At 42.0% G+C, this 20742-nt stretch overlaps 1 protein-coding gene across 4 annotated transcripts in view; it reads left to right on the top strand.

Moving 5' to 3' along the window:
- Positions 1-20742, top strand: part of ANKS1A (ankyrin repeat and sterile alpha motif domain containing 1A) — a gene marked incomplete at both ends in the record, with an annotated part of 172242 nt that overhangs the window by 82688 nt on the left and 68812 nt on the right. For all 4 annotated transcript variants that reach the window (XM_084228656.1, XM_084228654.1, XM_084228655.1 and 1 more), the window contains 7 exons: positions 993-1289; positions 2051-2126; positions 2400-2501; positions 2596-2697; positions 5045-5241; positions 8337-8429; positions 14798-14918. In XM_084228656.1, coding sequence (XP_084084782.1) covers positions 993-1289; positions 2051-2126; positions 2400-2501; positions 2596-2697; positions 5045-5241; positions 8337-8429; positions 14798-14918 — 988 coding nt within the window. The remainder of the gene's footprint in view (positions 1-992; positions 1290-2050; positions 2127-2399; positions 2502-2595; positions 2698-5044; positions 5242-8336; positions 8430-14797; positions 14919-20742) is intronic.

Raw genomic sequence — 20742 nt, 5'->3', positions numbered from 1 at the left:
TGGAATTTTCTTCATTCCTGCTCTAATATACATTGTCAGTAGTAGTAAAAGAAAGCATCATTGGCTTGATTAGCATTTACTTTAGATGGTTGATAAAGCACAAACTTCTCCTGTTTTATGCAGGTCCTACCTTTCCTTTGAAACAAAATTAACATTTGGAAGACCATGGGGTTGTGAATTTGAATAGCAGTGATGGCATTGTTACAATAATTTTGAATATTTTGCACCTCTCACAAAATACATTCATTGCACTGTTGGTTGTGTCCATCTTACATGAGAACACGTCCCTGTGCTGTAGATTCTGCATGTGTTGATTGGCGCAAGCTCCTGGAGTAGCATAAGGCAGCCTTAGAGGCCCACGATCCTCCGTGACCATGACTGAACTCAGGCGCCTCCCTCCCCTGGAAATGGCTGTTGGCTAATAATCTTGAGAGTGATTTTTGGTTCTCTGCTCTGTTGCTTTCATTGGTGGCTGATTGATTTGCATGCAAGGTGGCTGATTGAAATGCAGATGACAAATTTTCTCTAAAAAGCTTGTGTGGAAGGCAACTGATGGTCGAGATCCAGAATCAGAACCGCAGGGTGGACTATAAATTGTAAAAACCAGTTGAAATTTAAAGAGAATCAATGGCAGTGATGTTATTGGCATGCATCCAGGCCAGGGCTTCTCCCCAAAGCCTGCTACATTACCTAGTTCACTCCCCCCGCCCCCAAATCTGGAGACACTTCCTTTTCAGCACACAAGAGACTGCACCTGCAGTGTTGAAGAGATGACTTCGTCCCTCTTGTAGTAACTGGGGAAGATGTGGCTGATTGGAGCAGCCAGACTTGTTTGCGGGGGAGTGCTGTGTCTGGAGTCTGTCTTCTGTTAGTTCCCAAGCATTGCTGCTATTTTTCTCATTTAAATTTCAACGGTTTTCGATGTGATTGTCCTAGTGATGTGCCAGCCTGCCAGTCATCTTTCTGATGTGATCTGCTTGTTAACTCTTTAGAACAATGACAACGAGACGGCTCTGCATTGCGCAGCGCAGTATGGCCACACGGAGGTGGTGAAGGTTCTCTTAGAGGAGCTAACAGACCCCACCATGCGCAACAACAAATTTGAGACGCCTCTGGACCTTGCTGCACTGTATGGGAGACTGGAGGTGGTGAAGATGCTTCTCAACGCACACCCCAACCTCTTGAGCTGCAACACTAAGAAGCATACCCCCCTGCACTTGGCAGCGAGGAACGGCCACAAAGCTGTGGTCCAGGTCCTCCTGGATGCTGGCATGGATAGCAACTACCAGGTAGTGGGGCGGATGTACCTCCCAGATTCAAGGGACCTAGTCATTTTGGAAAAGGCACAAGTACCCTGCTGCTGGGCTGTGTTCCTATTTAGCACGTTTCACATCACATGCCAGATGCTTCCATTTTAATGTGAAACTTTAGAGACAAACCCCTCCAGTGAGTCTGTTCTGTTTTCTTTCTTTTCAGGGCTTGTATACTGTCATTACACCCTGAAAAGATGTGCTAATGGACTAGCTCTCAAAAGTAGAAAAATTGCATTATCTTCCTATTTTCCTCGCTCTACTTGTGCTCCCGCTGCCACCATCTCCCGTCTCTGAAGCCCCATCAACTTGATGTTGCCTGTAGAAGGCTTAGCATTTTCCTACATTGTTAGCTTTCTCCATCCAGATGAATGGCCATTCTATTGACAAACCATATATGAAGTTTTTCCCCTGTATTTTTCCCCTCATTATTCCTTACACCCAGGATGGTGGACTTTTGAGGATTTTCACCAATCGGTGGCTCTGAGGGTAGCGGTGCAGTTACTCACATGTGGCCTATTGGTGGCACATCTGATACTGATGATGTGTGGCCACGGTTGTGATTTTGGAATCCAGACAAGAAAAGCAGGAAAGATAATGACAGAGGATGTTGTATGGTTCATTTTATTTTCCTGTCCCTTTTCACCTGTCGCCTATGTCCCGTTTGTTGTGTGAAAGCACACCAAACCTGGGTCACTGTTCTGATGACATCCTGCTCTGCGCTCTCGTTTGCTTTCCAGACGGAGAAGGGCAGTGCTTTGCATGAGGCTGCTTTGTTTGGCAAGACCGATGTGGTGCAAATCCTGCTGGCTGCAGGTGAGAGGTCGGCAGTGCTCTTGTCTACACAGCATGTCAGGGTGGGGATTGTCTCCCCCATCCTCCCTGGAGGGGGGTTTTTGCTGGCTGCATTTGAACCCAGTGTATGTGTGTCTCCACTGGTTGATTGCAAGTGTATGAATTGTCCTTGAATTGCTGGATTAAATGGCTTTGGATGAAAAATGTGGTTATACTGCTTGGGACTGGTAGGCGCCCTGGAGGCTGGCTTGACAATGCTCATTCCCCTGCTCCATCCGGTGCACCTTCCTCTAGGAATTGATGTCAACATTAAAGATAACCGTGGACTGACTGCTCTAGACACTGTCCGAGAGCTGCCTTCTCAGAAGAGCCAACAGATAGCAGCACTTATTGAAGGTACTGGTCCATCTCCCTGTCAGGGCAAGCAGGGGATGCACTCCCTCAACAAGGCACTTGTATTTGGTGCAGCTTATTTTGTCTTTCCATATAGATCACACGAATGGAAAAAGAAGTGCAAAAGAGGTAGATAAAACTCCTACACCGCAGCCACCTCTCATCTCCAACTTGGACTCCATATCACAGAAGTCTCAGGGTAAGGCAGCTCTTCTCTGTCAGCAAAGAGGCTCTCAGCTTGAAAAGAATTGAAAATTCTTGCATAGAATGAAAAATAGCTTAAATAGTTTCAGGGAGGGTAGACGTATTTAATAAGTTCATATTCAAACTCATTTTTTCAGCTCTTCTGTGAAATTTATTGGACATAGCTGAGCCCTGGGACTGTGACTCACCTTTCCTTCTTTATTTTGTTCTCTACTTTTATACTTGCCAGGAAATCTGTTCTAGGGTGTATAATAGGCAAGATGATCTCTCGATTTCAAGTCATCTTGACATATACTTTAGTGCCTCAAGCCTGTTGGCCCATAGTCAATATTGTGTGATCTTGGTAAAGTGTCACTTGACCAACAAATATTGGGTGTTGACCTACAAATGGGTGAGCTTGGGCAGTCCAGCCTCTCCCTCATTTGCCAGGATCCACCTTTACAGGTGTATTTATTTATTTAAATGTTTATACATATGTGTGTTTTATATATCACTGTTCATTTTTGTACTTCTCTCAGGCGTAGTCCCCATAAAATTCCTACCACCTACTCGCCCGTGAACCATTGCCATAGTCCCCCCAACCCCGTTTTGATCCCGCTTCCTGCCCTTCCCTGCAGAATGTTTCTGATTTATAGTTGCCTGCTAATTTTTTTTAAATTTATTATTATTATATATATATTTTTTTTTTTTTCCTGGTCCCTTATTTGGTTCTCCTATATTCCTCCTATAAGTGAAACCAGCCAATGTTTTTCTTTTTCCTTCTGGCTTATTTCACTGAGCATAATCCCTTCCAGCTCCATCCATGTTGCCACGAATGTCATGAGTTTATCTTTTCTGATTGCTGAGTAGTATTCCATTGTGTATCTATACCACATTTTTTGGGCATTTGGATTGTTTCCATATCTGACCTATTATAAATAGTGCTGCAGTGAACATAGGGGTGCAGGTATCCTTTTGAATTAATGTTTTTGTGTCCTTTGGGTAGATTCCTAGTAGTAGTTTGAGGAACCTTCACACAGCTTTCCATAGTGGTTGGACCAGTTTGCACTCCCACCAGCAGTGCAGGAGAGTTCCTGTTTCTCCACATCCTCGCCAACATTTGTTATTGCCAGTTTTTTATTTTTATTTTTATTTTTTATTTTTTTTTATAGAGACATGTTTTATTTATTTATTTGTTTATTTGTTTGTTTGTTTGTTTATACCTGCACTGGGTACAGTCAGAAGCGCAGGAGGGTGAGAGAATTCACCAGAACCAGAGCGGGGAGCAGAGCAGACAGAAGGACCGAAGTACACTGCTGAGGGGAGCAGCGGGCGGCAGCAGAGGTCTGCGTGCCATGTGGGACCCTCCTCCGGTGGCCGGGGAGCAGCCGGGGATCTAACCGGTGCCGCAGAGGCCGCGGGCAGCTTCGCAACCCAGCGCTCAACTGCTGCGCCACCGGGGAGGCCCTATTGCCAGTTTTTTAAATACGTGCCGTTCTTTTCAGATTTATTGAGCAGCCGTTTGGTCCTAGGTAGGAAGAGTGAGAAAGACAAGATATTGACTGACACCTTCCCCCTGACACAAATCACAATAAAGAATACTAGAGAAACTGAACAAAACCAGGCACTAAAAAGGGAAGGGAATTCTTCAAAGGAGCACAGAGGTATAAGGGTGAAAGGGTGCTCAGCCTGTCTTTCCTGCAGAGTTCTTTTCCTCCCCAGTCCCTACTTTTTTTCTTGACCCCATAATCTACTAGTAATAGGATTAGTAATTCACTCAGCTCTCAGTTTTCAAGGATTTTACAGTCACAGCTTTGATAACTTGCAAGTGACCCAGAGGCTTGGAGCAGTTGCTAATTTTGCAGTGTCCTTAATCTGGATCTCAGGTGCTCTGGGGTGGTACTTAGCTAGTGAGTGAGCCCCATAGACATACGGTGCCTCGGTGGCGGAAAGTGCCTGTGGCAGTCCTCTATTTTTGCTTGAGACCAGGCAAGTTCTTGCTAAGAATTTAAAGGATTATGTTTTACAGTTATGCTTTGCTACATTTTATGGTTTTAAGTTTATGCTATAATGGCATTGAAGTATTTTGAAATTTATAAAGGTCTTGACAGGTATCCCTCATAGATGTCAAGTGTTTCACAAATACTGAATTTGAGAAAAATCTGTTTAACTGTCTAAAGTTAGAAACAGCAGCTGAAACATCTGTTCCTGTCTGAGGAGCAGACCAGGCATTTATTTTCCTGCTCGGGATTAGTGTTTGTCAAGTTCTGATTGCAGAAGGGTCTTTGGGTTATTGTGGTGGTTGGAAATCCATTCTGTCCTCTCCCTCCATTGATTCTCTTGCCCTCTGACCTCTACTTCAGGTGACGTGGAGAAAGCAGTGACTGAACTGATCATTGATTTTGACACAAATATTGAAGATGAGTGTTCCTACGAGTCTCTGTACAATGCCATCTCCTGCCATTCGTTGGACAGCATGGCCAGCGGGCGATCGTCTGACCGTGACTCGGTGAACAAGGAGTCAGAGGCAGCAGGAGTGAAAGCAGCAGGAGTGCGGCCTGTATGTGGTTGGGCCTTAGCAACTTGGATTTGGCCAGGGGCGGGGTTTGGGGAGTAGGGGGAATGGGGGGGGGCACTGGAGAGAGGAAGTGTCAGTAGTAATAAACCCCAAGGAAATACTCGTGTCAGCTTGCATTTCCCAGACCTGCACTCAACTCCCCTGTTCTGCTGGGGCTCTGACGCATTTCCCTCTTCCTCAATGTGGTAAAACTATGCAGATGGCATTGAAGTAGAATTCCAGTTTTTCCAATTTCAGTGTAATCTGTTTGCATCTTTCTATTACTCTCTGACCTTAGCGCCAATGAAAGTATTCTATTGAGCCTCAGTGCTGCATCTCTCTTTGGTTATACATTGTTCATTTTCTCTCTGGAGAGCAGTTCCTACAGTTATGGAGCTCAGTAAAAAAGTTCTGTGTGCCTGAGTACACGCATGCCTTCTCTTTGCCCTCAAAGAATCACACCTTTGGATGTGGGCAGACTCTGTGTTCAGCAGGGTTGCTGTGAGGCTTAATCAGACATTGTGTGTATTAGTATATGTCATTTCTATTCTGCCAGTTATGACCCCTCTAGCCGTTGAAATAATAAAGTGAGAACACCCTGAATTTTCCCTTCTCACCTTCCCACCTAGTGCTTGCTCCTCCTTCCAGTCTTGTACATTGTTTCCAAAACTCCTCACCCCCTTTTTCTTTCTTTGCATTTTACCGTGAACCTATGTCTGAACCACTGGTCCCCTGACCCACCACTTTGTATTGCCAGGGACGATAATTTGAGATTTTGAGCACTGTGCTTTTACTAAACTGGCCACTGTTCTAAAGGACCCCCAGTGATACTCCAAACTGGAGGTATATTTTCAGGTATATATTATGTCTCACTCTTGAGAGAGGCTGGCCTTTCCCTTTCCGTCTGAAGCTGCTGGCTTACGACCATTTTGGTGATCTTTTGGCTGCTAGATCACCCTTGCACTTTTCATTTGTGCCCTAAGAGTGGCCTGATGCTTCTCGGTGTTTTTTGTTTTTTTTTAAACTCCTTGCCTTATCCTGGAATAGCTCCATCATTTCAGTATGTATTCTGGAAAGGCCCACCCGCCCAACAAGTGCATACACCAAGCTGCACTCGCGTGCACTTCCGTAGATAAAGCTGTCTTTTCCCACTTCTTTCACTGTTTGGCACAAGTGAAATTAAGTGAATCCAGCTGTGGGGAAAGGCTTTGCTTTAAGTGGTACTTACAGGTGATGCCCATCAGAGGGAGCTGGAGGCTTTGCAAGAGGAACACAGGGTTACTCAAGTAAGCTTGAATAACCAAGTTTCTGTGGGGCTGAGCCATGGATTTGCATGAGTCTCTTTGTTCCATTCCACTTTAGGAATCTAACCTCTTATGGTCCTGCTAAGTAGAAACTTACATCTTGCGGTACATGCTTTGTCGTTTTTACTTGTGTATGTGTGGCCATGTAACCTTCCTGGCCCTTGGTAATTAACATCTTGATAAACACAAAAATGATATGTATAAACCAGTTCTGTGCTTCCAGGCCCCTGGGTGAACGTTTTCACATTAGAAAAAAAAGGAGCTTGTGGGTGCTTCTGTTTCCGTCAGTGTTTCTGGTGATGACTTATTCCTCAAAAGTCTTTCATAGTGTTCTTTCTAGGCTTTTTGCTTTGGGAAGATTTCTAGGATGGGTCCTTTTTGCCCTTTTTGTGTTTCATTTTGTTTGTCTCGCCTATTAGTGTCGCAGGGCCGGATAGCTGGTGGATGTGCGCCTCCTCCCTTCACTGTTCCCTTCCTCACAAGGTGTCACTGAGACCAGGCTTATTTCTATGCTTCTGGAGCAAAGAAGAGTGGGGAGATGGGACTCAGTGAGAAATCAGATCTAACTAGCTTTGGCTTGAACCTCCAGACGGTCTTGGAATTGATGCTGCTGGACATCCATCTGGTTCTAGCAACTCTGGGAATGGCATATATCAAGATACAACACTGCACAGTGAAGCATGCTTAGCAGAGAGATCCTGGATGCCAAATGCTAACCTTTGGAGCTCCTAAAATACAAGAAACATCTTTCCTTGCAGATTTCTCTGGGGCTGGCACATAATTTTTGTCTTTACTGTTCTAGCAACACAGCAAACCCAAAATCTTGAGCTAACCTGCAAGCCAGGGAATGAGCCTACAAGCCAACTCCTGTGTCAGGATCCCACTCCCTTCCCTACAGGAACTTTGATTATGAAGCATGAATAGTCTGTATATTCTTGAAACTCCCTACCCATGATCTGAATAATCGAGTGTTCCCCCTCTTCAGCTCTGAGGCAGGAACTAGCAAACTGTGGCCCCCCCAGCAGGTGCCTGTTTTGTAAATAAAGTTTGGGTGGAATATAGCTACACTCATTCATGTCCATATTTTCTGTGGCTACTTTTGTTTTCCAGTGGCATAATGACCTTAAATGGACTCTGTTGCCCTTTAAGAAAAAGCTTGCTAATTCCTGCTCTAAGGCAAATAACTAACAAATATTCCTTTTTAATAGGTTTAGATTAAAAAAAAGGGTTTTCATATGCTAATGATATTGATACATAATGGTAATCATTGAAGGAAGTAACCAAGGGTAAAAGACTGGTTTTGAACTTTTGCCAATAAAAGGGCATAGACCGTATCAGAGCATTAAAGTCTGAGCAAGAATTGATATTTTTGTCCTTGATTACTTTCCTCATTACTTCCTTAATAGCCAGTTTATTAGAACTCTTTGGCAAGTTGATTCTTTTGATTTAGTGTTTCCTTTCTTTAGAATAGACCAAAAGTTGAGCCACTGGTTTTCTTATACTAGAGTTTTATGTGCTAATATTATAAGGGCAATTTGAAAGAGGTGTTTATAATCTTTGCTACAAATACTAAAAACCAGACAGCATGTTATCTGCTGTGTGTGTGCACATGTACTTGTGCTTGTGTGCGTGTGTGCATACAGGCATCTACAAGATTTTCTATCCATTCAGAGACTGTAAGTCTTGAATTTAGTTCTTTACATTAACATTTTCCATTTCAAAGGGCCATGATAAGAGTAAACAAAAAGTTAGATACTTGAAGAAATAGTCAAATTCTTATTTTTCCTTCTACAGAGGGAACGTCCACCACCTCCTGCAAAGCCACCACCAGATGAAGAAGAGGAGGAATGCATAGATAAGAAATATCTTCCCTTGACAGCTTCTGAGGTAAAGGGTTTATTCCCATCACTGAAATATGATTTTTTAAAAGATATTATTTATTTTTGCATAGAAGAACTGGGGTTTGGGACAGAGGTGCAGGGGGTGAGAGGATTCACCAGAGACAGAGTGGGGAGCAGAACAGGTAGATCTACTGAAATATACTCCTGAGGGGAGCAGCAGGCTGAACAGGGTTAGCTCCCTGGACAAGGATTGAACTCAGGCTGTGGTGATGATAGTGCTGAGACTTAACCCCTAGGCTGCCAGGGAGGCCCCCTAAAATATGATTTTTTGGATTGTGTATCAATATGTGCTCAGAGAAGACCTTGCTTTCTTGTTTTTTTATTACCTCTTTGGATTAGTAAATTTGTATTGTGTGGATCAGTGATCCAGAACAAGGCTTTTAAACTTGCTTAAAATTACTAAGCAAAGAATGTTAATAGAACTGCCTACCAGACAGATCAGATACTGATTGACCACATGCTACATGGAAAGTAAAACATCTCATTTTCCAAACTCCAATAGGCTAAACAATGTCACTTTTTGATTTTCTACCTGTGTTTTTTTTTCTAATACAAAATGTAAAGCATCTCCTAATTACCAAGCAAGCTTTGGTGGCTTTGCCCCAAGCATATCATTTCTGACTTTGCTTTTTCTCCATTTCACATGAAAAATCTATACTCAATTAGAAGAGAGATAGGAGTCATGGGCTGGGGAGGAATCAAAGAAGCTTATTTGAAAAATAATAGTGTACCTATTAAAAAAAATGAATGCTGGGCCTCCATGGTGGCATAAAGGGTTAAGACAAAGCACTATGAAACTATCCCCAGCCACTGCAGCACAAATTCGATCGCTGGCCGGGGAAGAGACCCACATGGCATAGCACACCTCTCCTGTCTTGCCCACTGCTTCCCTCAGCAGTGTAGTTCAGTCAATCTGTCTGTTCTGCTCCCCACTCTGTCTCTGGTGAATCCTCTCACTCCCCACATCTCTGGCCCATACTCCAGCTCTTATATGCATAAATAAATATTTTCAGAAAAAATAAAAAATGAATGCTGTTGTAGTTCAGTAGCTCAATTTTCTCACTTTAGTACATGAAGCAAATCATATTTTCCTTACCTTTCATCTTCAAAATGCATCTTTAACATGTTTATTGAGTATTCAAAATATTGCTTAATTTCAGTAGTTATTTTGTGGCTCATTCACTGTCCTATTGTTCTTTAATTTATCAATCAGCTTTTATAACCTAATCAATTAAGTCTCATTACTTTATCCCTAGAAGCCTAAGTTAATTTTTATACAGTATTGCCAGGGAGTATCCAGTGAGATAGGTTCTTTTATTTATCATAAACACATTGAACCAGAAAGATGGTTTTTGCTTACTAAAATGTATAAGAAAGCCCTTTTAAAAATGTGAAAGTGGATGTTGGAGATAGGGAAACATTTCTGTGCTGGGTGCAAATTCTTTCCTTATTTCATTCTATCCCTTAATTACAAGATGCTTATCATGTCTCAACTAAGGAATCTGTAGAATTACAGCCTCTAGAGTAATAACACATTGCTAGTACATGTAAATGTATGGAGTAAATCCTCACATGTTTTTATACAGAGGTTTGCTTCGTTATTCCCTTTTTACAAGGAGAAACCTGGTAATAGGGAGCATGCTCCCTATTAGTCCTTTAACAAGGACTTGGATTAAAATTCCCAGTGCCTAAGAATAAGGGCATGGCTCTTAGAGAAATAATGGATAACCAGGACTTCTTTTCTCCCAAGGCTTTTTAGATCATGCATTTTGGCAATAAGCCTGCATCAGGAGGTAGGGGGAGAAATTTATATGATTCTCCTGGGTGCCAGTCTCTGAACAGCCTGGAATTCTGGGTCAGTTTGACCACCATAGTCAGTATTTGAAAGACAGTCAGAACCCTGGCTTACATGGTGATGATTTTACATATATAGATATAAATAGATATAGAAAGAGAGAAAGAGGAGAGCAGTGATATGATCTGGGTCATTATCATTTTAATGATTAAGACAGATTCTGTTTGTGTGCTGTAGTCGGAATAGGTCTTCTCCAAAAGTAGATTTTCTTCTTTTTTTTTTTGGACTCTGTAGTCTTCACCATCTTTACTTCTTATACAAAAGTTTTTGTTTTTTTTTTAAGAGAAATAATCTTATATCTCTCTCTCTTTTTTTAAAGATTTATTTATTTATTTATTTATTTATACAAGCACTGGGTACAGTCAGAAGCGCGGGAGGGTGAGAGAATTCACCAGAGCCAGAGCAGGGAGCAGAGCAGGCAGAAGGACTGAAGTACACTGCTGAGGGGAGCAGCGGGCGGCAGGTGAGGTCTGAGCACCATGTGGGACCCTCCTCTGGTGGCCACCATGTGGGACCCTCCTCCGGTGGCCGGGCAGCAGCCGGGGATCGAACCGTCGCTGCAGAGGCTGCGGGCAGCTTCGCAACCCAGCGCTCAACCGCTGCGCCACTGGAGAGGCCCTTATACAAAAGTTTTAATCTCATAAACCTGATTTTTAGGAGGTCCTGGCTTCACCCAAGTTCAGACTTTTGTATTTGGCAGCTCCATAGAAGCCTTTTAAGGAAACTTACTTTATCTGACTCCTGAAAAACAGAATAACAACCAGATCATGAAACTAGCTTTGGTTATTTATTTTTTTAAAGATGTATTTATTTTTGCATACAATAGGTGGGGTCAGGCCAGAGATGCGGGGGTTGAAAGGATTCACCAGAGACAGAATGGGGAGCAGAACAGATAGATTGACTGAAATACACTGCTAAGGGGAGCAATGGGCGAGACAGGAGCAGTCTGCTGTGCCATGTGGGTCAGCTTCCTGGCCAAGAATCGAACTCCTGCTGCAGTGGCTGCAGTTAGCTATAGTGCTGGGTCTTAACCCTTTGTGCCACCAGGGAGGCCTGAAACTGGCTTTAAAAATTAAACAAATGCGGGCCTCCCTGGTGGCGCAGGGGTTAAACACAGCGCTATCAAGCTATCACCAGCCACTGCGGCATAAGTTCGATCCCCTTCTGGCCAGGGAGCAACCCACATGGTGCAGCAGACCTCTCTTGCCTTGCCTGCTGCTCCCCTCAGCAGTGTATTTCAGTAGATCTTCCTGTTCTGCTCCCCAATCTCTCTGGTGAATCCTTTCACTGCCCTGCCCTGCACCTCTGGCTTATATGCATAAATAAATAAATCTTTAAAAAAAATTAAACAAATACAAAAATGCACACATGCACTTGCACACACTATTTAGAGGTTTTTGCCAACCAAGTAGACTGGCAGCTGCATTGGCCTGACTGGTCTTCTCTGTGCTCACATGTGCTGAAGTTCCTGGGAAGTTGCAGAGGCTATGGTTCTTCTGCGGTGACAGTGCCCCACCCTGGCTGGCCATCCCATTGATCAGAGAGGTGTTGACTGCTCTTTCCATAGAGCAGACTTATCTGCTGTTTTTCTTCTGGCTTTGATTTATTGCCAGCCCTGGAAGCAATGGGGAAAAGATGAAGGAATAATGTAGTGAAGAACAAACCCTTTCTGTTGAAAATCAGTTATTACTATATTCACTGTGACACAGGGCTTCTTGAGCGGGAACTAGGAGGGCTTGGGAAAAAAAAGTAGTTTATTACTTTCTTGTCAGATTTTAGTCCCCTAGCTGGTAGGGGCCATCAAGAAGAAAAGATCACCCTGCAAGTTGTATGGGTATGAGCAGAGAACTCTTATTAGACATCAGAAGGTGAGGGAAAATTCCAGATGGGTTGGAGAAATCATACTTCACAGAAAAAACGAACCCAACTTGGTCCAGAATTGGGTGAACTGAATTTTGTGGCCCTGGCTTTGCTGGGAGCTCTGTCACCTTGGACAGGACCCCACCCCTCCCTGGCAACTAGGTTTGTCATCTGCAAAATGAAAGGGCTGAAAGCAGGTGCCCACTAGCTGTGATAGTAATGGCTCACATCTCTTCCAGCTCTGACATTTGCTAGTTCTCTGCTTCCAGTTGTCTGCACAAGAGCCAGGCACGGAGTGAACACAGGTCCAGTGGGTCTGATTTTCCAGATGGAAGTCATCAGCCCAGTCCTGCTTGAGAAAGAAGGATATTATAGGCCTGGCATCCAGGCTGTCAAATACCTCTCAGAGAAACAAGCCGGGGGCTGTATGAGAGCTCTTGCTGTGTGCCGAGCACTCAGAGTCAGATTTCCAGGGCTCTGCCTAAGTGATAGCTATGGGTGTGTAAACCTTGGAACACAAATTCTGTCTGAAAAGCCTGTGGTATTAAGTTGACACTGTGTGAACTGCTTAATGGTCCCTTTTTGTTCCCTTAATTGTGTTCCTGTGAAGAGGCAAAAGAATAAGGAATACAAGCAAATGGCTCATTGTAATGAAATAGCTGTTAGCTTCCAGGTGGCTTTCAGTAAGTGGAGGTTCCTGCTGTGCTTCGCAGAATTTTGGAAGGAGAAGATCATTCTGCCTTTAGAGTGGCAGCCTTGTTAACAAACAGGAGCTGCAGGCTCTCTTTCGTCAGGGCAGCCTTGTTGTCTCATTAGGCTTAACACAGTGCTCTGTGCCTCCAAGAAGCAAAACCCTATTGGATCACAAACCTGATTGTTTCCAGTAGCCGTGGGACATGTCGGTGAAGGAGGAGTTTTCTGCATGTGCCAGAGAATCATGGTTATAAGCTACTATTGTTAGGTGGGATTGGGAATTCCCCTCACCCCCTCGTAGAAGATATACTTACTTACCCTAGCCACGCTGCTCAGGAAGAGATTTTGTGATTTGGTTTGCTCTCCTAGTAGCTGGTATATGCTTATTCTTAATTTGCCTGTGAAACGTTGGATTCTTAGGTCAGATGAACCAGAATAATCCTCTAAAAAGAAAGAATCCCCATTGTCTTTCTCTTTGTAACGGTAGCATTAATTGTAGTATTTCAGGCTTGGTTCAAGGAAAGGCGGGGCTGCTCTGACACTAAGATTAGCTGTGGCCACTGGGTGGTCAGCTGCCTGAAGTCATTGGGCAGGTGGAGAAGCTGCTCTGGTTTTGATTCATCAGAAACACTTGACTGCCTTTGTTACAGGACAGGGAGAGGGGCAGCCGAAACCCCGCAAACCTGCCTGTTCTAAATGGGTTCCGCCATCAACACAAAACATATGAGACTTTAATGGGAAGGAACTTTAATACAATTAGGAAACAATACAGGAAAGGCAAAGAATCTAGTTTCTAAATCAGGCACCCAAAGTTACCCGTCCCCTCATGGGTAAAACTGCATCCAAATTGGATTGGCCCAGAGCAAGGCCCCAAAGCCTGCCACAAGTCTAAAGCATCTTCCAGTGGGGACCCACAGCAAAGGGTCAGAAATAACCGGACAAGCCCGGAAGGAAAAGAGCAAAATCAACATCAAGATAAAAGCTGCCATTGTCACCTCCCCACAGGTCTCACCCACATATGTGTCACCCAGTCCACGACCAGAAGACAAGCACAGTTTCTTCACATGTCTCTAGGCTCCATGCGCCTCCTCCAGGTCTTCTTCTGGCTCCATCCTGCTTCCTTCCTTCCTCAGTCTCCTCTGCAGCTTCTTCTCTTCCTGCTCAGCTCCACCCTCCCTTGGGAGAGGCAGGGAACCTTCCCCTTTCCTGGGGACCACCCTGTTACACCTTGAATAAAGACTTCTCTACACAGAGCAGCTTTTTCTCCGCTGAAACCCTACTTCCTAGTCACTTGACTCTTTCCAGAATAAAGATCGGTGGAATCGATTCAAAATTGTATTACCTTAAATGTGATAGGAAGCTGGCTTTGAGGACAGTCTTCCCTATACCCCACAGGACCTATGAAGTAAGGCCACAAAAACAGAGAAGGATATAAAGAGCACTTTGTTTCTGGCATGTGTCAGTCACTCAGGGTCAGTCAGAAGTTGTTTTGATTTCTTCTTGAGAAGGTGGGAAGGATTCCAGCCTTAGGGTTGTGCGTGCTTGCATATGAGGAAAGAAACTTGGAGAAAGAAGACCTTTATGATGCAGAGTTTGGAGGAATTATCCAGAGAAAAGAGATCATGCAGAACACTGTAGCGGTAGGACAGGCAAGGGAAGGGAGGCGCTTGGATTTTGTATATGGTTTCTGGAAGGCTAAAAAGAGGTTAAAAAAAAAAAAAAGGGCGGGGGGAGTGTTTTCATCAAGGGCCATTGAGATTTCAAGGTACAGGTGCAGATCCAGAAGGGCGGTGTGATTCCATGCAGCCCTTGAGTTCTTTACTTTCTCTTCCCCTCCCCTCTTCCTCTGAAATGAAAAAGGAGCCAATTATCTCAATTTGTTCAACCTAACCTCTTTTGGTATGAGCCTCATACACCAGAAGCACTGTGATGTTTTTCTCTCTTAGGTCTTGGCCATGAGACCCCGGATTCAGGGAAGTGCAGCCAGGGAAGAGGATGAACATCCTTATGAGCTATTGTTAACAGCAGAAACAAAGAAGCTGGTGTCAGTGGATGGAAAAACAAAAGGTACATCTTATGCCCCCTCCCCAGCAAAAACAACTCCAAAAGAATTTTCAAAGTTTGTGATCCAGGTGGGAGGAAATTAAAATGTTCCAGGGCTTATGGCAGTCTGGGGTGGTGGGTGTATTATGGTCTTTCATTTTCAATTCCCTAGGTTGGATTTGGATCGCCACCTTATAGCCCATAAAGCAAGGAAAAGGTTAGGTCAGGTTAGGTGAGACCCATGTCAGGGGAGACAGCCGACATTGTAGCAAGAAGTTGATTTGGGGTCTCAAGTCATAAACTTTCAAGTTAATGCTGTGGAAAAACAAGCCCAACAAGTCAGTCCCTTGGGTTCAGGCTGGCGGCACAGACTCTGCTTTGAGCCCTGACCTCAGAGAGAGGCACTCCTGGGGAGGGGCCGTGATTGGCTGCCACCCGGTAACTAGAGTGCTCTGTTGCCTTGGCCTACTTTCATTACCTCTGCAAAATTCAGTTTCCTCTGTGAAGGAGTGAATGCTGCAGGACTGAGATCCAGCCAGACGGAGAGTGTGCACTGCTGGAGAGTGAGTGACTTCCTCTGTTCTCCTAAGGAAGGACGAGAAGGGGCAAGGCAGTTCCTGCTGACATTTGAAGGAACTCCTGTCGCCTCTCACAGCACTTTATGGCTTGTAGCGACTCGGTCCTTTATGGGTATTACTAGTGCCTTCTTTCAGTGCCAGAACAGTGCCTGGTTCAGGTAAGAATGGGGGATGGAATGTTTTCTTTTGAAGTATCCTTTTCTAGGGCTCTGTCAAAGGGTGAGGGTGACCCAGAGAACGTGTACATATATATATGACATTGTAGAAATTTTTTTAATGATCTTCTTTGAAAGGGTTTTCTTCTAGCATGCAGAATCTTTGTGGATCTTTTCATAGTAGTTCTTTTGTTTATTATGGTTTCCATCTGGAGCTTTTTTTTTTAAGTTATAATTTAGATACAGTAAAATTCATTCTTGTGTGCAGTTCTGGAGCTTTGACAAACGTATTTAATTGCCACCATAATCAGGATACAGAACAGTTTCATCACACCAAAAAATTCTCTTGTGTCCCTTTGTAGTCAGTCCCACAACCCTCCCCTACCCCTGGCAACCATTGCTCTGATGTCTGTCCAAATAATTTTGCCTGATCCAGAATGTTGTGTAAATGGAGAATGTACCCTTTTGCATCTAGCCTCTGTCAGTTAGCATAATTCATTTGATATTCATCTGTGTTGTTGTATATATCAGTAATTGGCTCCTTTTTATTGCTGAGTAGTATTCCATTTATGTGAATACCACAGTTAACCCATTCACTCACTAAAGAATGTTTAGGTCATTTATAGTTTTATAGCTACTATAAACATTTGCTTACAAGTTTTTGTGTGGACATAGGTTTCATTTCTCTTGGGTAGACACTAGGAATGGGATTGCTGAATCCTAGATAACTATATGCTTAACTTTATAAGAAGCTGCCCAACTATTTTTAGAGTTAGAGTTGCTGTGTATCTTCTCTAATACTCTCAGGTTCTCAGCGTGTAGTGATATTTCATTGTGGATTTAACTTGCATTTCCCTAATGACAAATGATGTTGAGCCTCTACTTGTGATTATTTGTCACCCTTATAGCTAATAAAACATCAAATTTGAACATTCTAAATGTTCAGATGTTTTCTCATTTAAAAAAACTGAATTATTTTCTTCAGTTGTGAGCATTCTTTATATGTTTTGGATATAAGTTCTTTATTAGGCACATGATTTTCTTAATCTGAGATTTTTCTTATTAATCCCTTAGCAGTGTCTCTTGAAGAGTCAAGTTTCTTAATTTTTTAATGATTTTTTAAATTGAACATTGCATGATAGCATTTTTAAGTTTCAGTTTTGTTATAAATCAACATTTATTTAGTTTGCCACTTAAAGTCCATTTCTATCCATTGCCATATAATTTACCCTTTAACCTACTTTAACCATGCCAGCGGTTCTTCATTTTGATGAAGTTCATTGTATCCTTTTGTAAATATTAAGATTTCCATTTTCCTCTAGAAATTTTATCATTTTATTTATTTATTTTTAAAAATAATTTATTTATTTATTTATACAAGCACTGGATACAGTCAGAAGCGCGGGAGAGTGAGAGAATTCACCAGAGCCAGAGGGGAGAGCAGAGCAGGCAGACTGACGAAATGCACTGCTGAGGGGAGCAGCGGGCAGCAGGAGAGGTCTGCGCACTGGATCGAACCGGTGCTGCAGAGGCTGTGGGCAGCTTCGCAACCCAGTGCTCAACCACTTTGCCACCGGGGAGGCCCGAAATTTTATCGTTTTAGATATACATTTAGGTCTGTGGTCCATTTTGAATTTTATATATGGTGTGAGGTATCAGTGGAGTGTTGTTTTTTTTTTTTAATGGATGTTTGTTTAGCACCATTTGTTGAAAAGACTACCCTTTTTCCACTTAATTGCCTTTGCCACTTTGGTCCTCTCTTTCAGATTTGTTTTACATATTCATGTTCCTTTCACTTTCTGTACAAAAATTTAGAATCAATTTGTTGATTTCTATGAGAAGTCCTGCTGGGATTTTTATTGGGATTGTGTTGAATGTAAATAGTAGTTTGGGTAGATTTGATATCTTGACTGTATTGAGTCTTCCAGTCACATTAGTAGATTTTTAATTAAAACATTTAGAGAGAGAGTGGAGTAGAGCATTCTTTTGTGGTTTAATAATAAATCATATTGAAATTAACCCTTAAAAGCAAGCACTTATTTTTTAAAATTTATTTTTTAATTTCTCTCTATATTTTACATCATTATTCATTTTTGTACAGTTTGCTTTCTCTTCTCAGTGTAGTTCCCACAAAATTCCTACCACCAAGACACCCATGAACCATCACCATAGTCTCTTGTAAAAGAACAAGCACTTAATTAATTCAGCATTCTGAAAGTGCTCTTGGTGAGGGAAGACTCTAGCATCATGGAGGAGGGAGATTCCAATTCTCTCTTTCAAAGGTTTGATCTGGAACCACTACAGGATAGCTGAACTCAACCTTTAGGAGGAAGAAAAGGGGAAAAAATCAGGCAAACTTGATAAACGGGCAGCCTCTGAATGCCAAGTGCCCTGGATAGGAATCTTCTATCCCCAGGTCAAGAGCTCTCCAGGTTCCAGAGAGAATTGACAAAAAAGACTTCAGACCTCACATCTAGTCTTGCTTTCCTTTGGACTCTTCCAGCTCTGTGGTATTGCTCTGTTAGGAGTGGGTGGTGCGGGAAGCAGATTTAATTGAACCACAGCTTGTGGGTGTGCCTGCCTCCAGGCTAACTTCTTGGATCTCTCAAAGAGCTTTTAGACAAAGGAGTTGAGACATTAAACTGAAAATGGATGCTGCTAGTTTCTCAGTAGACTGGAAAGATTGCCTGCTAGGGTTGGCAAAAGTGAGGCAAATAAGCAGTGATGTCCTGGTTTAATACATATAAAATCTTTTCTGCTTTTCCACTGTGATTATCTTCAGCAGCTTTTATGAATTCATCAGTTTTCAAAAGGCCATGTTAATGAGACTGCCAGTGCTTTCAGTCTCTCCTTACTGTAATTCAAGGAACTACAATGTAAGGGGTGTGATAGAAAATTTTTTAAAATTACATTTTAAAATAGCATTCGTATTAATGTATTGAAAAAAAATTCACACAAGACAGACATCAATTCATATAAAATGCTCAGGTTCTCTTTCTCTGCTACTAACAATTGCCAGAGGTAACCACAGTTAGAAAGTGTGATAGATGTGTTTTGTTTGTTTTTAACCTAAAATCAAATCGTATTTTACAAACTTTTTTTTTGATTTACCTTGTCTATAGATCATGGGTACAATTTGTCTTGTTTCTAAAATTTACCTTGCCCTTTTTTAAACTATTTTTTTCCATTTTCCAATTATTGAATGTTTAGCTTGATTCCAGTATTTCTCTGTTAGAAATTTTGCTACTGTGGAATTCCACATACATATTCTTACATGCATAGAGGAGTATTTCTCTAAAGGACAATAATAGAAAGTAGAATGAACAGGTCAGAGTGCAGGTGCATGTCTAGAGCTAATTGGTGGAGCTAAATTGCCATCCCTTATTGGTGAATGAGCACATTATTTCCCCTATATCTTCATAACATGAAATATTTCTTTTAAATAAATATTTTTCACCATAATAAGCAATAAAGAGTCTTAAAATTGGCATTTGCCTGATTTAATGAAGTCAATCATCTTATTGATTATTATATAATTAGTCATGAGTTGCTAGTCTTTTCTTTCTTTTTTCTGCTTAGAAATTAATGGTGGTGGAAACACTTCATATAGGTACCTATAACATTCGGTGAAAGTGGTATGCAGAGGAAAGTTTAGGTCCTTAAACTCATTTGTTAACAAACAAAAAAACCCTAAATTTAACCAAAAGAAAGTAGTTGAGGGGAATTAATGAAGATAAAAGTAGATAATATATGACATATACTTCATGGTATGAACTTACACCTTGGATAATAAATCCAGAAAGGAAAAAAAGTAAAAGCAGAAATAATAAAGTGAAAACAAACAAAAAACAATAGACTTGTTCATTACAATGGAAACTTTTTTTAAAAGATTGCTTGACCACTGTGAACAAGAGAAACAACATGTAAGAAGTATATAAAGACTATATAAAATCACAAATTCAAAAATTTTAAATAGTAATAATGTGAGAACATACAGGTATAAATTTTATATGGTTTGTTAGAAGTGCCACCATCCTCCTCAGTTGAACTGTCTGGGAAAGTTATTGGTCCATCATAATGACTGGGTGAGGTAGAACTTCTACTGGCATTTAGTGCTTACTGCCTAGGAATGCTAAGCATCTTGCACTATGCAGGACATTTCACAGTGAAGAATTTTCCCACCCAGAAATGCCATCTGTGTCAGTAGAAATGACAAAAACTAACAGAGGCAGAAAACTATAATAGATCCAGGAATTAGAAAACTTCCCCCCAACGAGGCACTAGGCCCAGTCTTATGATAGTTTTATCCAACCAGGTATTCCTCTGTTATTTAAATAGTTTCAAATGTTGAACAAATCTTCTCAATTCATTATAGGGCTAGGATAACTGAGAACAGTACTTCCTGTTTCATGTAACAATCCTTTATTTCTCTTTGTCATGTTTAACTCTTTGCCCAGTAGACATTCTGGACACACTGCTCAGAAACAGCTGAACCTTTCCAGATTCAATAGCACATGGGAACAGGGCCAGGAGCTCTAAAAATCATTGTTCTATTTGGTGCTTTTCCACAGCATCCACTAATAGTGTTTAGGTCCAGGTGAAGTGGTTACTTAGCTAATTTAGGACAGTGATGAATGATTATCTGAAGATAGTGATGCATGGGACCTCTTTGGCACACAGCTATACTCCTGAACTTTTTTAGATGCAATTAAGTCAGTATTCCTGAGAGCAATACATTTAGGTCTGTGTGAAGTTTGTACATGAATATGAAGCCTTAATCCTTTTGACGGGGAAGAAAACAGTATTTTAGCTTCTTCTACCCCTGCATCCAGGGTGCTGCCAAATCCTGAGCATTGGGGAATTCTGTTGTGTATATAAGTCTTGGCTTTTCCCTTTGCCAGCTTGGGAATGAGTTTTCTCAAGTGTGCTTCTATCTATAGCCCCATTTTTACTCTTAGGTTAATGAGACTTCAGGAAGAAGATTAAATAGGTACCCACGTTCACTCCACCATCTGGATATCCAGGCTAGCTATTCATGGTAGTGGTAGAGTCCAAGGAGTAGGTTTTGGGTGTTTCCCAAAAGCAAAAAAAGTATAAATGAGACAGTTTATCCAT

Source organism: Talpa europaea (assembly GCF_964194135.1).
Source record: "Talpa europaea genome assembly, chromosome: 2".
NCBI classification, from domain to species: domain Eukaryota; kingdom Metazoa; phylum Chordata; class Mammalia; order Eulipotyphla; family Talpidae; genus Talpa; species Talpa europaea.
This window is presented reverse-complemented; position numbering and strand designations above follow the sequence as displayed.